This window comes from Megascapheus bottae, chromosome 24 (assembly GCF_031878675.1).
Source record: "Megascapheus bottae isolate mThoBot1 chromosome 24, mThoBot2.hap1, whole genome shotgun sequence".
Lineage (NCBI taxonomy): Eukaryota > Metazoa > Chordata > Mammalia > Rodentia > Geomyidae > Megascapheus > Megascapheus bottae.
Genome location: NC_143532.1, coordinates 2,164,184 through 2,184,760, shown reverse-complemented (window position 1 = coordinate 2,184,760; position 20,577 = coordinate 2,164,184). Strand labels below are relative to the sequence as shown.

Here is a 20,577-nt window from a genome sequence, read left to right as displayed (position 1 = left end):
GCGTGGTCTCCTGACCTAAGCAATGCGTGTAAGGCATTATTGTAAGCACCCCTGGTAATTGAAACAGAGGGGCTCCTCGCCCGAGTGCCAGGAGCTCCCAGCGTGGATTCCTAGCCTGCTGGGGGCAGGCGGGCAGGCAGTGCCAGCGCCAGTTCTGCCTGTCCCGCGTCATCGGTGGCTTAATGAAGCGACTGTGCCCCCCACATGGGGATCTGCCACTGCATTCTCAAGGGCAGAAGCCGGAGGCCATGTGCTCGAGGCCAGCCTGAGCTACAGAGGAGGCCCTGCCCCAACCAAAAAGAGAGCTTGCGGCCGCTGCTCTGCAATGGCTCAGGGGCCTGGCGCTGCTAGATCCACGGGTAAACCATGCACGTAAGATGCTGTGCAGTGACAGCTCGCTGCCAGGGCCCCCACCACCAACCACCTCACAGTCCAGGTCTGTCTTGGGGTCCTCAGTGGAGGCCCGGGGTGAGGAGTGCTGCTTGGCTGTGTGTCCAGAGGGAGAAGGGATTTGGGGGGGCATGTAGCAGCCTATATCCTACCCCCAGGCCTCACAGGGTACCCAGCACAGCCTGGTATCAGGACAGGTGGCTGAGTGGTCAAGTACTGAGGGCCAAACACCCTACGCTCTGTTTCTGGCCCCTGGCTGAGCCCATCTCTGAACAGCCTGGTCTTCGGGTCCACTCTTAACTGCCGAATGTCCCCACGTACTTCCAAATGGAAGCCAGTCCTGCGGTGGCTTCCATCTGAGTGGTGGTCACTCCTTGCCAGCCCATCGAGGCTGTGGCCCTGTCAGAAGCCCTCTCTGCCACCAGAGGGCGCTGGGACACCAGCCCGCCGTGGGCACTGTGGCACCGGGGTGGCTGACACCTGTTGGCTGCTTGCTGCGTATCAGGGGTTAACCTGGACTCGTTCCTTGGCTCCCACACCAGTGCACTGGGGGCTGTGGCGCTGTGGCTCCCATTTTACAGCCTGGGACACTGGATGAAGAATCTGCCCAAGGCCACACACTCACAGTCCAGTCCAACACCCATGGGTATAGAGTTCCTTTGTACCCTTGTGCCCTTCTGCACCCGGGCACCCGGGAAAGTGGTTCTGACCTGGCCCTGCCTGGGGTTCCTCGTGGATCAGCACGAGGAGAATGGCATGTGCCACGGGCTGGCTGCGCGCTAGTGGGAGGTGCTGGCATGGAGGGCGCCCAGCCAGTGTGGGCACAGCACTCCGGGGAAAACAAGGACGCACACAGGGAGAGCAGGACCGACGTGGCACTAGAGAGACAGGAGAAGGTTCCAGATGCAGCCACGGGACAGAGCCCTGTGGCTTCCTGGCTCCTGACACCCCAGGGACATGGAACTCCTTCGTGACCTTCTTGCTACAGACAGCCCTGCCTCAAAGGGCCCTGGAGGCAGATAGCTCCAGGCCCTGGTGGAAAACTGAGTCCCAGGAAGAAGTTCCATTGTTGGGGGCAGAGCGTGGTGTGGGCCTGCTAGTGTCTGGGGGCGGACTTTGTGTCATTCTGTCTTCCTGCTCATGGTTGGCACTTGGGCAAGGCTGGGTGTGGTGTGTGTAGATTTGGGGTGTCAGCTGTGCCAGGTGGGCTAGGCCACCGCCAGGAGCCAGCTCTGCAGGGCTTGAGCCTTCCATGCCAGGGGAAGCACCATGATGTGTTGCAGAGGGGAATGGGGGCATGGTCTTCATGGCCTGGTAAGAACCAGGCCCTGGATTCAATCCCCAGAAGCCTTATGGTGGTCAGGTGCAGTGATGCAGGCTTATAATCTCAGCACTCAGGGTGGCAAGTTTAGGGTCAGCCTGGGCTACACCGTAAGGCCTTGACTCGTGGCTCTGGGCACTGAGTTTGGAGGCCAATCACACCGGCTCCCCCCTCTGTGGCTTCTTCTGCTGCCCTTGTCCCTGACACCTCCGCTCCCCATCATCTCTGCCCTGCTGCCCGCTCTGCTGCTCCCGCTTGGCTGTGCTGCTGCCTCTGCCGCTTACACCCTCCCTGTCAGCAGCTCATTCCAGAGAAGTCTCTGAGGGGCAACATTGCGAGGGTGTCTCTGGCTGATGTAAAGAGTTGAGCCAGACAGCCTGCTTGTGTAGCCCGAGGGGGTGTGGGAAGGGTGTTTACACCAACCGTGCAGACATTGATGCAATGGAGGGCTGTCTTTGCACCAATCCCAAGTGCTCTGTTGGGTATGGGGAAGAATGACCAGGGGACGAGGCAGGCGTTTTAGGTGACTCGGGTTCTCCAGGCCTCCGTGTGCAGGAGGCCTGGCTCCGTTTCAATAGCATGTGACCCCAAAGCCAGCTATGCTTGAGTTGAACAATAGGTGGGAGCTCACTGAGACGTTTCCACACGTGTGCAAATGTGCCCCATCAACCATTCTATTACATATAACTACGTTTACAAGTTTCAAAGAACCCAGTTGCTGTACACTTGTGACTCACGCCTGGAATCCTAGCTACTGAGAAAGCTGAGATCTGAGGATCGTGGTTCAAAGCCAGCGTAGGCACTAAAAAAGCCTGACCCTCATCTCCAGTTAGCCACCAGCTCACTTTATCACTTTAGCCACAGCCCCGCTTCTGGTTTTCTGGTGGCTAACTGGAGATAAGAGTGCCCAGGCCCAGGGCTCAAGCTCCACAACTGACCAGAAAAAATATATGTATATAGTGATATTTACCTTAAGAATGTATTCCATTTAAGAGCCAAGTGGGGTGACGGAAGCCTGTAATCCTGGCTACTCCGAAGGCAGAGGGTAACTGTTCACGGTCGGCCTGGGCAAGATGTCAGTGAGGCCCGATGTCAGTAAGTTGGGTTTGTTTATGCGGGTGATCCCAGCTACTGGGAAGCATAGCGGCAAATGCAAGAGCTGATCTGGAAAAAGAAGGCAAGAAAGGCTGGGGCTGGCGGGTCTTAGAGCTCCTGCCTAGCCAGAATGAGGCTCTGAGTTCAAACCCTCAGTGCCTCAAAACCATATTCCTTTTGAAGGGATGACATTCTAAAAAGAAATGTACTTATTACCTGACATAGGAAACCGTAACTCCTCTGTACGTCACCTTTATAATAGCTGTAAAAATTGAAAAAGACTACTGAGAATTCGAACATGTGTGTGCATATACATATTCCTTTTAACCTTCTTTTTCCAAACTGGCATCATGGCACCAGGTGGCTCCCTTGCTAGCTGGCTGCCAGGCCTGGCCAGGTCTCTACTACAGACACTATTGAGAGCTGGCAGCCAGAAAACTGCTACAGATCAACCTTGGGGTGGGGGCTGGTTTGTGGGGAGGGCATCCCTGATGGGGGGGCCGGCCCAGTGCAGGGCACCCGTGGTGAGGCCTGGGGGGGCACTGGGGGGGGGCTGGCCTTGGGGGGGGGCAGCCAGAGCTCAGGATGGGTGCACAGAATACGGAGCATTGATTGTGCCTGCAGCAGCTGATGTGGTTACAGCTGGCGAAGTGGCAGCCTCCCCCCCTCCTTCCCCCCAGCTCAGGAACAAACATCTCTTCTTACAAAAAATAAAAAAGGAGAAGAGACAGGGGTCGCGGCCGAGCTTTCCACATGACCTGCGGGGAACAGAGCGCGTCTTTGTTAATCTCGCCGCCTGTCAGCCGGCCTCCCCGCCAGCATAAGCCACTTAGCTCGGCCTCACCCTGACCCACTGCCACCCCATCCCAGCTCAGCGGCCGGGCACCGGCTTGGCCTCCCGCCAGCCGCCCCCGCAGCTGCTCCCACCGCCACCGCACCCACACCCACCCGCCTGCAGCACCGAGGAGGGGTCCCCCGAAAGATGGGGCGTAGGTCACAGTCTTCTGGACGGCGTGGGCGTGAGATCTGCCAGCTGTGGGCTGTGGGCGTGGCTGCTCCGGCTGCCCCCCCCCCGCCCGCTGTCATGTCACCGCCTGCCCTTTCCCAGTGGCAGGCACCCCTTGTCCTGCCCTCTGCCCTGCCTTTCTCCCTCTGTCTCCATCCCAGGCACCTGGGAGTCATGCACTAGCCATGCTAGGCTGAGGGGGTCCTGCCCAGCTTAGGGTGCCAAGGCTCTCGTGTGAGGTGCCAGGGAGGTCTGTGCCATCTGGAATGGGCTGTGTGCCCAGTCTGGGGCTCAGTGGGGTTGCAGCATGGGCCCACTCTGGCCTGGGTCCTCAGCAGCCCACCCCCTCTGCTTCACCCCGTCCAGGAGGGCAGCGGATGGTCAGAGCTGGGCAGCCTGCTGTGGAGCGTGTGACACAGGCAGGGGGTCCGGCTCAGTGCCCGCCTCAACCCTCCAGTGCCTCCCCCTTAGGCAAGGGCAACCACAGCCCTTCTCCATTGCCCTAAAATGGTGGTGGCCGTGCCTGCCAAAAGCAGTTAGCTTGTGTGCACACAGCATCTGGAGAGAGGTGAAGCCAGCCTCTTGGGGTCCCTTGAGGTTGCAGTCACAGCTGGACATCATGGAGCCAGAGAAGCCTGTGGTTCATGGGTTCTTATACCAGCCCTGCCTGCCCGGCCCAAGGCCCGTGGCCCTGATGCTGATGACCGCGTCTGGGGACGTGGGCTGCTCAGCCCCCTGAGCCCCGTCCGCACCTCAGAACTGGCAGAGCCCTCCCCATCCATGTTGCTCTGATCCTGTGTTTCGGGAGGGCGGCTGCTGCAGAGACCACCCTGGTGGACGTCCTGGGCTGCCCGCTGGGTTGGGGCCGGGCCACCCGGCCTGCTCCCTCTGGGCAACAGGCAGCTTTCATGTGGCCTGAGGAAGCCATGCAGGATAATCTTGCCCCCCCCCCCCCCCGGTGGTGAGAGGTCCTGCCGGCTGGGAGCAGAGGGCATCAGGCAGGGCAGCAGAGCAGGGAGGACCTGGACCATTGTGGGCGCTGAGGTGAGGCAGTCTGGCAGGCCTTCAGGACAGGCTGGATGGGTAGTGGTGGGTAGGAATTCTCCAGGAGTCCTGAGCAGCTGTTGACAGCCAAGGCCAGCCTGGCTCAGAAAGAATGGGGTCAGGTGTGAAGTATGCTCATGGCCAGCAGGGGGAGGCGACGGGCCAGGGTTGCCCCAGCATAGACCCTGAACCAGGAAATGAGCTGGGGGGTGGGGGAGAGCTTCAGAAATGTCCAGTGAGCCTGAGGCACATGGAGCCATTGGGACTCCCGACCACCCCGTGAAGAGACATGGGATCTGTCCCCTGGGAATCCAGGGTCACAGGACAGCGGCAGGGGTGGGGAGCAGGGCCTGGTTCAGACCACCCTCCTATGCTAGGGACAGAGCCTGGCAGAATCCAGTCCTGACCACTGGGCCTTTGTGGCTTTCCCCATTGGGCCACCTTGCAGTTCTGGCTGGCCAGATGTCTGGAGTTCTGGGCTTTGCACCTGGCCGCTTGCAGGCCACAGGAGTGAGGCCTGGGTGGACCTTCGGAGCCACAGCCACTGTGTCACATGACAGGAGCCTCAGTTGCCACCCCTGGTGGGTCTGACAGGGTCTGCTGGCCCACCGGAGGAGGGGGCAACCCCCTGGATTGCCAGGGCTCCCTGGTCACCAGCCACCCGCCTGCACTTCCAGACCCTGCTGCAGAGAAAGCCAGATGCATTGCCCAGTCAGCCGGTGCCTCCTGATGCCCAGAGAGGGCTGCATTTCTTCCACTGAGGCCAGTGGCCAGGCACGGCAGCTCGTGTGGCCTCTAGGACCTCATTCCATGCCTCGGCTACAAAAGCATCTTCGTTTGCACTGCACATGTGAGGAAGTGGAGCTTCAGGGGACCGGTGGCTCTGTGGGCTGAGGGGGCGGCCTGCAGGGACAGGCTTCTGCCGGGTTGGAGTTGAGGGCACCCTTCTCCCCTTTCCTCAGCCTCAGTCATGGTGGGTGCAGGAGGGAGATGTATGGACGGGGCCTGGTGAGGGGCCTCTCCAGAGGAGCTGGCAGGAATCTGCCAAGTTCAAAGTGCTCAGAGTATCTGCCTTTTGGCTGTGCCTATACCTGGGGTGGCCAGCTGAGTGGTGGACAGAGGCGGGGGTGGGGAGGGGCCTCACAGCCTTGTGCCCAGGGGCTCCTCCCACACTTGCCTTGCCCTGCACAACCTGGCTGTGACCTGTCAGGTCAGGTCCAGAGAGGGCCTCCTCTTTCCTGTTGACCTCGTGGCCCTGCATGCAGCAGGAGCTCAATAGGTGCACACCCCGGGGTCAAGGGAGGATGGCCAGCGGCTAGACAGCCAGGGGGCACTGGACTGTGAGGAGGATGCTGCAGGCCAGCCCAGCTCCAGCCCGGGAGGGGTGAAGGGGCTGGCGGTGGAGGGTGGGCTGCCCAGGGGCGGAGGGCGTCCCTGCTGCAGGAAGAGCCAGCTGAGCCAGATAAAGGCCCAGTGGGGCGGGGGAGGCTGCTTCCCACTGAGAACGCCGGAGGCCCTGGGCTTCCTCCGCTCCTCCTCCCTCTCCTCCACTCAGCCCTTTCAAGCCGGTGGGAGGCTGTTCAGCTGCTGCAAATGGGTGGGAGGGGCCTCGCTTCCTCGACAGCCCCGGGCAGATCCATTTACTTAAAAGAAAAGGACGAGGTGGAATATTCCCTCCCGAGCCCGCTGAGCCTGCTCTGCCCCAGCTCTGCCCACCACGGGGCCTGCGAGGCGCTGCGGGGAGGGGGGGCCTGGGGGGGATGGGCAGGCCTCCTGCAGCTTCAGAGCCCCGGGTAGGGACAGGGACAGAGACCACCCAGCCCTCCCTCCACCATGTAGCCTCCTGGGCAGAGGTTGCCAGAGCTTCAGACCTTGGACTGGTGCCCGCCAGAGGGTGAGCCCTGTGTGGCCATGGCTGCAGGCCGCCTGTCCATCACTGGGCTGACCTGTGACCTCTGGCTCCCTCTCTGGGCCAGTCCATGAGTGAATGGAGGGGGGGATGCCCCCCTCTGTGCCCGCTCTGTGCTGGCGGGGTCCTGAGGCCCGCAGAGGGGCCTGCACCCCAGGCTGTGGGTGCTGGGGGGCGGGGACATTTGGGGCCCGGGGAGGGCAGGCGAGGCTCTCTGTGCCAAGGCTCATTAAGCCCTGCTCAGGGGGGATTAGGAGGGAGCCAGCCCGCCCCGCCTGGGCTCGGTTATTAAAGGCTCCAAGCAAGGTAAACACCAGGCGCTTCCTTTCAAAGCCTCACCTGCTAATTAGAGGGCCAGGAACTCATTAAAACAGTAACTGGAGGGCTGCCTGGCAAGGGGGCAGGGCAGGGCCTCGTGGGGTGTGGATATGGCAGCCCAGGGAGTGATGACCCACCCACTGAGGGGACAGGATGGTGGGCCGAGGCTAGCCCTGCACCTGGACAGTGATGCCCCCCCCCACACTTGCACTCTCCTGAGACTGCTGGCTCCTGCCAGGTCCCTTCCCCGTTCAGGGCCAAGAGTAGGGATGAAGGTGCCATCTGGTGCCCTCCTACAGTGGGTGGCACCCCTGGGTGGGGGAACGGTGTGCCCAGCCTCTCCTTTCCAAGGCCCTCGCTCAGCGGTAGGGCACACGAGACCCTCTCTTCTCTATACCGTAAGAAATGTTTTTTTTTAAAAAAAAAAAAAGAAAGAAAAAGCCCTTAGATGCCAGCTTTGTTTGTTTTGTTTTGGACAGCGTCTGGCTTTGTAGCCTGGGCTGGCTGGGAGCTTGCCGCCCCCGCCTCAGTCTCCTGCAAGCTGGGGCTGCAGAGTGCCCACTGTTCTCAGCTGCAGTTCTGGCCCTGCCTGGAGATGACAGCGGCCTGAGTCCACGGGCACACTCTTGTCGTGCACGCCTTCCCTCTTGTCCATGCACCAGCACAGCAGGTGCCCTCGTCTGTCTTTCCGTCTACCTTCCTCGCTCCTGTGTTGCCAGGGGTGCCCACTGCTCAATCCCCTCGGACTCAGTACATCCTGAGCTCTGCACCCCACCTGATGCAGCCCAGACCCCAGCACAAGGCACCAGGAGGCCTGGGCAGTGTCTGTTTCTGTTCTAGTTGCCGGGTGAGCAAGGGGACCATTCATGGCTGCCAATGGGCTGTGTCTGCCACCACCCCAGGTCACAGGGTCCCCGGCCTGGGCTGTCCCCTGCGAGCTCATCCACCGCTAGGCCACAGGGAAGAGGAGGTGAACTCAAGTGCAGGGAGAGCGGTCAGGGTGCAGACTGGCATCTGCCTTGATTACGGTTTTATTACCATTGTACTTATTATCCCTCTGCACGCCAGGCTGCAGCCTGAAGGCCCTGGTGTGGGCAGAGCACTGGCATGTTGGGGGAGGGGAGAAGGGGTCCCCACCTCACACCTCTCCAGATCCTTGTTCAGAGGGTCCAGTGTCTGCCTCAGGAGGGTGTCTGGAGGTGGCAGCTGGTCACCGATGTGGCTGCCTGATTTGGTGGCCCATGCTGCTCAGGCCCAGGACACAGCTTCAGCCTCCTGAGGGTATGGGGTGCCTCCACTCATGTCCCCTGAAGCTGCCCACCAACAGACCAGATGCCTGTGTAGGCCCCAGGCCAGCCACCGCCTGTCACCTGGGGGCCACCGCATGGCCACCGAGCTGCGTGAAGGTGCCCAGGAGGCTGTTTACCCAGGCTGTCACCGCGCGTCTGCCGGTGACGGGAGCCGCCCCCTGGCCTCCATCCCCCTCACCACCACTGCATCCCGACGTGTGTTTTTAAAGGGTGTAATTTCTATCAACTTCAATTAGAGCTATTTTTACTTTTTGTCACCCTGAAGAATGTCCCTGTGGCTCAGCTGCCATTTTTCACCGTTACACCCCGGCAAGGGCTGGGAGAAAAATTAATAGTCTAGTGATCACTTAGCTAATGCGCTGTCAGCACTTGATAAACTGGCTGCCCTGGGTGACGCTGGGTGCCTTCCACCGTAATTATGTCACATCGCCTGCCCGGGGTCGAGCTGAGCCCCCAGGGCTGGCCGCCCCCCTGCCCCTGCTGGCAGGTCCTTTCCCAGGACCTGATGGGTGGCCTCCTGGTGGGCTCAGGTGACAAAAAGTCAGCCTGCAGAAGGCCACAGGACAGCTGTCCGTCCGTCCGTGGGCTGTGTGGTGTTTACCAGTGCTACCTGTCTCTGAGCCACAGACCCTAAGGATCCCCAGCTGGGAAGTTGAGGGGGAGGCAGGGGGGCGGAGCCCTGTGCACATGGCGTCTATTCAGTGCCACGAGGGCCGTGGGCCGTGAGGACGGGCATGTGTGTGAGGACAGGTGTAGGGAAGGAAGTCCCAGACTGAGCACAGGACACATGGTGCCTCAGCTACACATACACACGTGCCATGCGTGCATGGATGCACGTGGACAGCTTACATATACATAAAAAAGCACATGCAGGCACAGATGCAAACATGTCAAGTACATGGTCACGCACACACAAGGACAGGCATGCTAGGAAGTCTGAGCGTGACTGATCCCGGTAACATCGTGTGACCTGGCTGTGGGCTGTGACATCACCTGGGAACTGACTTCAGGCCCCAGGACGGTGTGACTGCTTGTAACAGCACTCTCTCGTTTGTGTCTCAGTGGCAAAAGTTTAAAAAGGCAGACCCCAAACCTGGCTGCAGCCTGGGCTCGGGGACCCCAAGGGCCCTGGCTTGCCTCGGAAGGAACTGGAGCCCTCCCCGGGGTCAGGGATCTTGCTACGGCTCAGAAACAGCCAGGCGCTGCCTCGGGCCTTTGAACTCCTGTCCACAGCCCCGTCTGCACATAGCATCTCCCTCAGCCCAGACGCGTCTCCTCCATGTGCTGCATCGTGGGTACTGTGCGGGGCTCAGGGCACAGGCTCAGGGGCGAGGGCGGTCTGCAGTGCAGGCCTGTAACCCCTGAAGACGGGAAGTGGGATGTGAGAGAGGTAGGGTAGCATCTGCTGCTTGGGGGGGTGCGGAGGGGCAGAGCCCAGCTCCTCTCCAAGAGGAGGCCGGGTGCAGGGCAGGGGCAGAGGCCTAAGCTGGGCTCCCAGCCCCACACTGCTGCCCCACACGGGCAGACAGCAGGCCCAGGCCCAACGCTGCCTGCTCTCCTGGCTGGCTGCTTGGTGCAGTCTCTGAGGTTTTCTCAGGGCAGACCGGGCCCCTTGTCCACCCAGGTTTCTGCTGTCTTCTTGGTGGCCTCAATGCCCCCTCTCACCAGGCCCCCAGCGGTGACTCTGTGCAGGGCGGCTTGGTCCCCATCACAGCTGTCCCAGCCACCATTCTCCGCGTGATCGCCATGTGCCGTGCGCTTAATTAGTCTCTGATTACTCATTTGCTGGGTGCTGTGTGTATTCCACATCTAATAACTTTCCAATTACGCCTGGTCTCCGTGCACACGTAACAGCCCTTCAGTTGTTTGCCTGCGGGGGCCCGGTGGCGGGCGACTCCAGTCTCCACCACTGCGTGAGGCCTGAGCAGCTGACCCAGGCCTTTATTGTGGCATCTGGAGTCTGTGGTTGTCAGGGACCGTGACAGGGAATTAAGGCCGCCGGGGCAGGTGGCCCGCTGGGCCTGATCGTGCCACCTCACAGAGCAGAACAAGGCCCACTGGTGCTTATGGCCTTGGGGGCGCTGCCAGCTCCCCTGGCAGGTAGGTGTGCACATCCCTCCCTCACTGACACCGCCAGCATGTCCCCCCAGGGCAGAGGCGCTGGCTGGCCAGCACTGGTTAGTAAGGAGGTGACTCCTCTCCCCATGCCTGGCCTCTTGCCTGTGCAGGTTTCTGGGGTACTGCTGCTTTGTGCTGGTGGTGCTGGCATTGTCCTGGCCCCCCCCCCCCACACACACACCTCATGTCCTTCTTCTGGTCTCCTCGGCCTTCTGAAGGAAAGTTAGCTGCGCCAGCACTGCTCCCCACTCTGCCCTTCCACGTGAGAAAGCCCGTGTTGTGCCCGGGCTCACTCGCGGGGTCATCACATACATGGGCAGTGGCCTCGGCCTCTGCCAGCATGGGGTGGGCATCTGCTGTGAGCCCAGCGCTGGCCCAGCCTAGCAGAGGACACCCGCCTGGATTCTCCACTCTGATGGCTAGGACTCAGTGACCTTGACCCCATGAACTTGGGCAGCTGGCTTCGCTTCTCTGTGCCTTGGCATCCTTCTCTGTAGAGGGGTTTGGGGTGATGGGATAAGGGCGTTGCTGGTGCCAGACACACAGTGGGCATGGAACAGGCAGTGCTCACAGAGGTCAGGGAAGGAGCAGACTGCCGCCGGCCTGCAGGTCCCTGGTCTGGGGGCTCTGGGGGAAGATACCCCCGTGTCTCCACCTGTGGCACCTGTGACCTCTGCATCAATCCATGGGACTGTGGCCTCCATCTCCACCCTTGGCCTCCGTTTCCACCCGTGGCCCTGGTCTCCACCTGAAGCATGGGGCACTGTATCTGCCACAACACGCTGACCGAAAAGTCCAGCACACGTCCTGTATCACGCGGCCCTGGTTTTGTGAGTGGTGGCAGCTGTAAGGTCACGGAGTGGGCAGATGTGCAGGGCAGGGAGTGGGGGCCGGGACTGAGGGCTGTGTGGACGCTGCTCTCTCCCATGAACAGAAATGGTGACAGTCGTGTGACTCCGCTGCCACACTGGAAGCCATTGAGTCACTCGGCTCACAGGGACTCGCCGGCCCTGGATCCGTCCTCGGCACTGGGGAAAACACGAGCTGTAACAGAGGATGGAGGGTGCAGCCTGGGGTTACGCCTCAATGGACCTTCAAAAGCCACAGACCAGGGGCCGGGAGTTTGGCCTAGTGGTTAAAGTGCTTGCCTAACATGCACGAAGACCCGGGTTCAATTCCTCGGTACCACATACATAGAAAAAAGCCGGAAGTGGTGCTGAGGCTCAAGTGGTAGAGCTCTAGTCTTGAGAAAGTCCAAGGACAGTGCTCAGGCCCTGAGCTCAAGCCCAGGACTGGAAAAAACAAACCAAAACAAAACAAAAAGCCACAGACCAGAGCATCCGTGGTTAATAACAGCGGGCCTGGCCAAGCCTGCACATACTGTGCACACACACACAGGGGTGCACTGTCGACCCCCACCCACCCTTCCCTGAGTTTAGCTGGGCTCCATTTTCAGAGGCCATGGGCTGTCTTGGCATTGTCTGTGCTGGTCTGGCTATGTGTCTGCTCATTGGCGTGTTTATTAGGGAGCCCTGAGGATGCCCCCTCTAGGCTGCTGTCCAGGGAAACCAGGGGCCATGGTGTTTGTCCAGCCTTCCGCTGAGTGCTGTGTGGACCTGGGGGGCACTGAGATGCTGTGATTGTTTAGGGCCCCTCGGGATTGGCCACATGTGTGTCCCAAGCAGGCTCGGGCATCACCTTACAGTGTTTTCAAGGGTAGCAGACCCCCGCCGGCCTCCCCATGTGCCCACTGGCAGGGAGAAGGCACAGGCGGGTGCTGGTTCAGGCCTGCTCAACCACCAGAGGGTGAGGAGGGCAGCTTGTTGTCCGTCCCTGGCAGGATTTCCTGTGCACAGCCCACCGACTGCTCAGCAGGAAGGACCGCGTACCCCAAGGCCAGGCATGCGGCCTGCACACCCAACCACAGATGTCAGCAGCTCCCAGGTCCTGAGCCACCATGGCCACGGAAAGCTGAGCTGCTTCAGCCGTGGGCAGCAGGGCCACTGCTGGAGAAGCAGCCAGAGCAAGGCTTCCTTCCCCCTGTCCTGTGTGGCCTGGCAGAGGACGGGGCAGGGTTCTGCCTGGGGGCCCCTGTGAGATTCGGTTCCTGCAGCCCCCACCGCCCAGTCCGCAGCTCTGCTCCGGAGTTCAGCTTCCATCCGAGGAAGAGCTGGGGCCGTTGGAGGCTGCCGAGTCGTGGACTCCACGTGTGTGCTTCCCTCCCTCTCGTCTTACTCAACTCAGACTGTCCTGCAGCCGGGGTGCTACTCCCGCCCCTCCCTGCCAAGCCTCACTTCCTGCAGTCCTTGTTCAGGAAGCCCGCCTGGATTTCCCTGCCTGGGGCCTTCCCATCCTCACCCTCATGCAGCCTGTCACCTGCACCTGTCTCCCCTGGGGTCGGCTGCCACTTGCTCTTTAAACACCGCATTCCCTGGTGATTCCTAATCCAGCTGACATCACAGGCAGCTGCTTGAGTTCAAAGCCCTCTGCTGCCAATTACTGGGCAAGCCCAGGCGGGCCTGGGTCTCGGGCGCAGGCGGGCAGCGGGAAGGAGGAGCTGCACTGTATAAAGCCTGGGGCCGTGCTGGGTGCACAGTAGGTGCTCAGCACAGGGACTCTTCTCCTTTGTTCTCTGCTGGGCCCAGCACGGAGTGGAGCCGGGCTGAGTGGACAGTTCCAGTGTGACTCAGGGAGAGGTTGCGGCATCTCCGAGGCCCTGCAGGGTGAGACCCGTGTCTCCACGGGGCCCGGGGTCAGCACTTGGCCCGTGTGGGCCCCAGGGGAGTGTGAGTGAGCAACCTTCTCCAGCCCTCTCCAGCCCTCTCCAGCCGGAGCCGCCAGTGCGTGGACATTTGTGGCCTGTGGTCCAGGCAGTGTCACCATATGGATACTATAAATTAGAGCATTCCAGGAAGTGCCCCGTAAATCTATCCATCGCTCGTCTAGGGACCAGCGGGGTCTGCACTCGCCCGAAGAATCCCGGGCCATCCATCTCACTTAGGCACTTTGGTTTTATGGCACAAATCCAAAAAAAAAAAAAAAAATTGACATAAAACTGCTTTGCACCAGCCATGCAGTCTCTGTCCCAGGAGCCTGGCTGCACCCCAGACGCCACCTTCGTGGCCGAAAGGGCTGGAGACCCTCCAGCACTAGGCCTGTGCTGGCCCTGCCCGTGACCTCAGGAGGCCCTGTGACCCCTTCCTGAGCCATCTTTACAGCCTAGGAAAAAGAGGGGTGCCAAAGAACCCCCTCATGTCAGAGCTGTGTGTGTGTGTGCATGGTCAATGCTGGGGCTTGAGCTCGGGCCTGGAACTTGGGCTGGCTCTCTACCACTCGAGCCACTCCTCCATCTACAGCTATTTGCCGGTTAATGGGACTTTTCTGCTTGCGCTGACTTCAAACTGTGATCCTCAGGTCTTAGCCTCTTCAGGTGTCATCCTGGTTCCTCTGTTGCCCTGAGCCAGCTGAGCTGCAGCCCTCACCAGCAAGGCCAGGCATGGCAGGAAGCAATGGCACGGGGGGTGGTCAGCAGCCCCCTTCCTGGGAGTCAGGGGCAGCCAGACTCACCATGTGCACCCTTCTCTTTGCAGGTCAGCACTGCTTCTCTGGAGGCATCGTCAGCCATCCACCCTCCAGCCCAGGAGCCCGAGCTGCCCCCTCCCGGGCCTGCCGAGAGCCTGCTCAGGGGCCCTGGGACCAGCCTGGAGTCACAGCCCCCCTCGCACCTGCAGAGCAGCCAGCATGGCGACAGCATGGAGCCCACAGGCACAGGTAAGGCCCAGCGGTTCATGCAGACTCCTCTTCTTCCTGGGAAAGCCCTGCTGCCAGGTCCCCTGTGGCCTCCATCTTTTGTCGTGTCTGTGGGCTCCCACCCCAGTTCTCCACGATTCTTAGCAGTGTCATGGGGATCAGAGGCCCAGAGGGCTTGAATGTTGCCTTTGTGTCTGCGCCGTGATGGGGGCACATGCGAGCTTGCCCTTGACTGGGCCTAGAAGGAGCGAGGATTTTCCTGGGGGACAGCCACCCTCAGGTCAGACTCCAGCTGGGCCGCCTGCTTATGTCTGCAGTCCGGGCATTTCACATCCGGGCTCAAAGAGGTCCCGCAGGCTGCCCCTCACCCAAGCTGGGCTGGGTGCGAATCCCTGAGCTCAGCCTCGGCTCAGGATGGCTGGCTTCTCTGATGGGAAATGTCTCCCGGTGGAAGTGTGCAGAGAGGAGCTCTGCTTGGAGACCAGGGACAGGAGCATGTCACTCCTGGTCCCTGGATGGTCTCCGGGGACAGAGGTCACAGCTGCCGTGGGGGTGGAGCCACGGGGGGCAGGGGTCCCCATCCTCCCTCACCACAGAGCCCCGGGAGGCAGGGTCAGCAGGACGGGGCCCAGCCCTATCTGCCAGCTGCTCCCCACAGGGCCTCGAGCTAGGCAGGGCAGTTCTGTTCTGGCAGGTTTTAGGTCACATGGAAGTCGCATCTGAGATGGCCTGACACAGGAGGTCGTGAGGCACTGGCTGCAATGATAAGCCAGCAGCCACAGGCCCCGCTCTCCCTGAGGCTTGTGCCGTGAGCAGAGCCAGGTCCTAGGGACTGCAGGGTCACCTGAGCCATGGGTTATGACCATGGCTCATGGGTCTGAGCCTCGGGGGCTGGAGGGGGCTGAGGGCCTGCCAGGGACACACTGGGTGAGCACTTTGGAGGATGTTAATTGAGCAACTGCTATGTGCAGTACCTGGTGTGCTGGAGCAGGGCTCTTCCTGTTGGCTCTGTGGCAACTGTGGTGAGTCACTGGAGCCACACATCTCCTCCCCAGCATTCCAAGGTCGGAGGCTGGCCTGGGGCTCCAGCCAGAGGCCCTGGGCCCACTGCCCTCCTGTCCCAGCTTCTAGAGGCTTCCGCAGGACCCTGTGACCTGGCTAATTTGGAGGACTGAGATGATGACTGGGTCACAGGACGAGCCGCAGCTCAGGTGCCGTGGGGTCCCGCCTGGGGAAAGGGGTCCCCACTGCCATGGGACTGCCACTGGGAACGGCAGTCTGCACCTGAGGCCTGAGCTGAGCAGCAGCCTCAACTCCTCCACCTGTCAGCCCTCCCCTCCCGGCAGTGTGGGGCACTGGGACTGTCTGCGGCTACTGCCAGGATGGCCTGGCATGGCCAGGGACAGGGTCGGAGAGGACTGGATTCTGCCCATCCCCGGCCCTGCACGCTGTCCACCATTTCCCCAGGAGATAGCGGGGCACCAGGCCCTGCCCAGGGCCTTGGCCCAGGAACCTAGTCTAGCACCTTCAGGCCCTTGGGAAACAGCCCAGCACCCTCAGGCCCTTGCCACCGCTCCCAGGACGCATCCAGTATCCAAGAACAGTCAGTGTGGGCCCCACCTCCAGCCTGCTGGGCCTGCCTGTCTCCAATGCACTGAGATGGACCCCCAACCCTGAGCAAGGTAGATGGGACACAGTGTATTCTGGAGGGCTTTAGGAAGAGGTGGCACCGGTCCCAGGGGGCAGAAGGAGGCCCCTGGGGTCCTGGACGGTGGTGGAGGCTTCTCCTTTGCTCCCTGTCACTCCTGTCTCTGTGGAACATGGGGTGAGCAGGGAGTGTTGCCCGCAGTCCGCATGCCTGCCTCTCCTCATCTAAGGTGTCCTCAGCCACCCAGGCGCCCATGTGCGCACGCGCGCGCACACACACACTTGCACGTGTGCGCAGCCCCTGTGGAGGCCAGAGTCCCCCCACTCAGGCTGGAAGCTTGACCACCCCTCCTGCCCTGCCCTTGTCCTTCCCACTGTTGACCGTTGTGCTGACCACTGACCCCGGCTCCTGCCTGGAGCATGTGAGGTACCCCCGGGTGCAAGCAGCTGGCGTTGCTGCGCAGGTCCAGAGCTGCTAGGGCAGTTCTGCTGCTGGGTGGTCATTTGTGAGGGTGACCAGGTGGGGCCTCCCTGGGTGGCCCCTGGGTGGCGTGCAGGCCGCACCTTGGCCGTGGGCTTTACATGGAGCCAAGCAGCAGCCTGGACAGGCCAGGCAGGAAGTGGCCGCCGTGGCTGCCATCCCATCGCCGCCCAGCAGGGCCTGGCTCCTGTGCGCAAACACATGTATGCGGTGCGCGAGGGAGGCTGGAGGCAGCGTGCAAGGGGCGCCAGGGACATAGAGGAGGGGCCTCCACGCCGCCTACCCCAGCAGAGGAGCTGGTGACAGCGCGTCCCCCCGTGAGTCCAGGCAGACGAGGGGGAAGGGGGGGTGAAGGGATACTGTGCTGGCTTGGGGTTCGCGGGGTGGAGCGCTGGCCCGGGAGCCCCGCGGCCTGCCAGCCGTGCTGCCCCACGTCCCCAGGCCGAGCCCCACCTCTGGGCAGGGAGACTGAGGCCGCCCTGCACGGTGGGCTGAGTGGGTCGGAAGCCCGGGAGCGCACTCCTTAAACGGCCTGCTGCTCTGGACTCAGGGACAAAGGGGAGGGCAGCCACGCAGACCCAGGGTGGCGGCAGGGTCTGGGTTGGGGGCCTGGGGTCTGGGAGCAGCCAAGGCCCTAGTGCTCCCAGCCTGTGCCAGAGTGGGGGTGCAGGCTCTGCCCTTCATCACTGTGGCCCAGCTTCGCAGGCCAGGTGGTGATGGACTGGGGGCTCCAGCCTGGGAGCGTCCTGTGGTCCTGACCCTCAGCTCCAGGTGCAGGGGTGTGTGTGTGCATGCGTGCTCGTGCGTGTGTGTGTGTGTGTGTGTGTGTGTGTGTGTGTGTACGTGCATGTGTGTGTGTCTGTCTGTCTGTCTGTGGGAGAGTACCCCTTGCCCCCGGCAGACTCAGTTGGCGCAGCGCCCGTGGTCCTCATGTCCCAGGGGACCCGTGTGGAGACAGTGGCTTTGGCAAGCCCCGTGTCCCAGGGAAGGGTAGACGTGGCACAGCGGCTGGTGACAGGGGCTGGGGGAAGTGTGTCCCCAGGCGGCTTCCAGGACTGCACAGCCTGCTCTGCCTCCCCACACCAGCTGAGGCCCAGGCAGGCATGAGTCTGGTCCCTCTCCCTGGGCATGAGGCACCAGAGCGCCCTCAATATGGCCGAGAGCCCCTGTGTCCTCCTGGGAGCCATGTGGAAAGTGGATCTCCAGGTTCACAGGTCTTAGGTTCAAATCCTGGTGCTACCACTTCACACTGTGTGGCCTGGGTCAGCTGTCCTGTCTCCAGTGCGATCCCCCACCTGTGTGCATGCCTTTTGTTTCTTTTTTGTCGGTGATGGGGCTTGAACTCTGGGCCTGGGCACTGTCCCTGAGCTCTTCAACTCAAGGCTAGCGCTCTATCACTTTGAGCTATAGTACCACTTCCAGTTTTCTCACAGCCTTTCCTGCCTGGGCTGGCTTTGAACTGGGATCCTCAGATCTCAGCCTCCTGAGGAGCTGGGGTTACAAAGTGTGAGCCACCAGTGCCCAGCAGCCAGCTGTTTTGATTGAGATAATGGATCTGCTAACTTTTTTCCCTAAGTTGGCCTTGATCCTGTCTCTGTCTTATAAATATTAGGATTGCAGGCGTGAACCACTGTATTTGGCATTCAGTACTCTTTTATAGATAGGGAAACTGAAGCTCTGAGAAGGGGTCTTGTGACGGCTTGTGTGTGATTGATTGCAGAGCAGTGCTGCCCCTGCTCCCAGAAACAAGCTTGGGACTTCCTGGTGCACAGTGAGGAGCCTGAGGCAGCTGCTGCCTGGGAGCCCCATGTGGTAGACCAGAGGCCACGTGGTGCTCTCCCTAGCATGCACCCAGAGACTGGCTGGGGCCATTGGCGCTGGCGGCTGGCGGCCCGCCCCGCGCTGGCTTCCTTGCGTCTTTCTAATGGTAGGTTTGGGTACAGACAGCCTGTGGTTGGGGTGTGGGGCACTGTTGGGCAATGGCTCTGCTCCCCTCCTGCCCGCCAGGCGTGTGGTCCTGGCTGGGGACGCGGGAACACAGCCCTGGCTCTGTTCTCGGAGCCGTGGGAGGCGCTGTCACCGCCGTGGCAGGCTGGGAGCTGGAGGCCGGCCCAGAAGTGCAGGGAGGGGGGCCCCTGGCACCAGCCCTGCCAAGCTGCAGGTGCCCTGGCCTGGGTGTGAGCAGAGGTCCTGTGGAGGAGGGGGGAGAGCCGGGAGGGCCGGGCCCAGGGAGCCGGGCAGACCTCTGTACACCTCACCGGCTTGGAGGGAGCGAAGGGCAGGGTCCACCTGCCCCCAGCACGTCTTCACGTGGACTCTGGGGCTCCACTCACCTTTGGCCATGAGCCTGGAATGCCAGGCGGCAGTGTGGGGACGACAGGGAGGCTGGGCCGGCCTGGGTGGTGAGGGTCTGGGTGCGGGGAGCTGCGCCTGCTTCCCAGAGCAGTGGGGCGGCTCTGTATCTCGTGCAGAGTTGCCGTGTGCTGCCCAGGCTCAGGTCTGCGCCGTCCCCACTGAGCGTCGCGCTGGCCTTGCTGAGAGGGTCTCGGGCCTGGGAGCCTGGAGAGGAAGGCTCCGGGGCGCTTCTCCCCGCTCTGGAGCTGGGCAGGTCGCCTGCCTGTGTGGAGCAGGAGCGGGTGCTGGGTGGGGCTGTGTGATGTGGAGGGACAGCCATGGCCGGCCCTGTCTGTGCCAGGACGAGGCTCCTCCTCCACCAGGGACTCCGCCTTCCCCACTGTCCCTCCCGCAGGGTGCCAGGGCAGACTGGGGGCTCTGGTGGGCTCCTCGGCCTCTGGGCACCCAGACCCCCACACAGCCTGCGCTGTGATCCCCAGCGCACACCTGCCAACGCAGACCCCAGACACACAGCAGATGAACAGACACGCTGACACATGGCAGACGCCTTTACACCACACACACACACACACACACACACACACACACACACACACACACACACACATGCAGCAGATGCGCACGCATTGCAACGCACGGCAGACACCACGCATGTGTCACCCAGGTTCGTCGTCACACGAACAGCGCACCCGACCCAGGAGCACAGATACACAGTCCCAGCCATGTGCACAGTCCTCCCTGCTGACATGTGACACGTGGTCAGTACTCGCCTTGCAGACGCTTCCTCGCTGTGCCTTTAACTGCCTGCTCTGTCACCTGACTGTCCCCTGGCCAGCCTGGCTGACCCCGCGTTTCCTCAGGTGGCCGCTGTGGGCGCCTGTCTCCCTGCAAGGCTGGGGAAGGGGAAGCTGGAGGCCCCTGCTGGGTCACAGAGGACGGGAAGCGGTGCAGCTGGGGTGGGGGTCCTCACTCCTTTTCCCAGCAGAGTCAGGTCAGAGTGCACCCCTGGGGCCTGGGCCATCAGTGCCAGCTCCCCGGGCCCCTTGAACAGCCCGTGGGACGTCACTGTGCAGCGGCTCTGGCCTTGGTCTTCTGGGGCCCTCTGTGTGCAGAGCCAGCTGTGCCTCTCAAGGACGAGCGCCGCACAAGGAGCCCCTGCCTCCCCAGAAGCTGCGGGGTCACCTGTCGCTGGAGGGGGACGGCGTACAGGGACGGGGATGCTGCAGGACCCTCCAGAGGGGCAGGGACACAGCCCTGTGCAGCAGTGGCAGGCTGCATGTGGCCTCTCCCACACGGACAGGGTGGTCTCACTGCGTGCCGCTGCGGTCTCGCTGGGTGACTGCAAGTGCTCCCTTCCCCTCTGGGCTCGCTTCCCCTGCTCTCCAGGCCAGCCGCGTGGGCCTCGTGCACTGCTCCGCACGTGGTTTTGGTGAGAACAGGCTTCCTCCCCCATCCCCCAAGGCCCAGACACCCACTTTCTATTCTCCAGGCGCCGGCTCTCAGTCACCTGCCTGGGGCCCTCAGTTGCTCTGCCAGTCCGGGGACAAGCCTGTGCTGGCCACAGAAGCCCTATGTGCCACTCCAGGCCCAGTGCTCAGCGCTAGTGACTCTGGCATGTGGTGGCTTGTCCCGGGGCAGGGGACAGGTGTGCCAATGGTGCCCGAGCCCAGGGGCCGGCTGGACCCCCACTCAGTACCGGGCCCGGGGCTCCTGGGTGGACCCGTGGTCCCTGCTGTTGGGAGCAGTGGAGGATCCCCGACCCCCCGCACCCGCAGGTGCTGCAGCCGGCGCTGACGGATGGAAATGAGCCCCGGGCTCTGATGAGGGTCATCC

General features: G+C 62.0%; 1 protein-coding gene across 1 annotated transcript in view; it reads left to right on the top strand.

Moving 5' to 3' along the window:
• Window positions 1–20,577, top strand: part of Gse1 (Gse1 coiled-coil protein) — a 210,126-nt gene that overhangs the window by 55,993 nt on the left and 133,556 nt on the right. Inside the window, exon 2 of the mRNA XM_090357186.1 lies at window positions 14,102–14,282. Coding sequence (XP_090213312.1) covers window positions 14,102–14,282 — 181 coding nt within the window. The remainder of the gene's footprint in view (window positions 1–14,101; window positions 14,283–20,577) is intronic.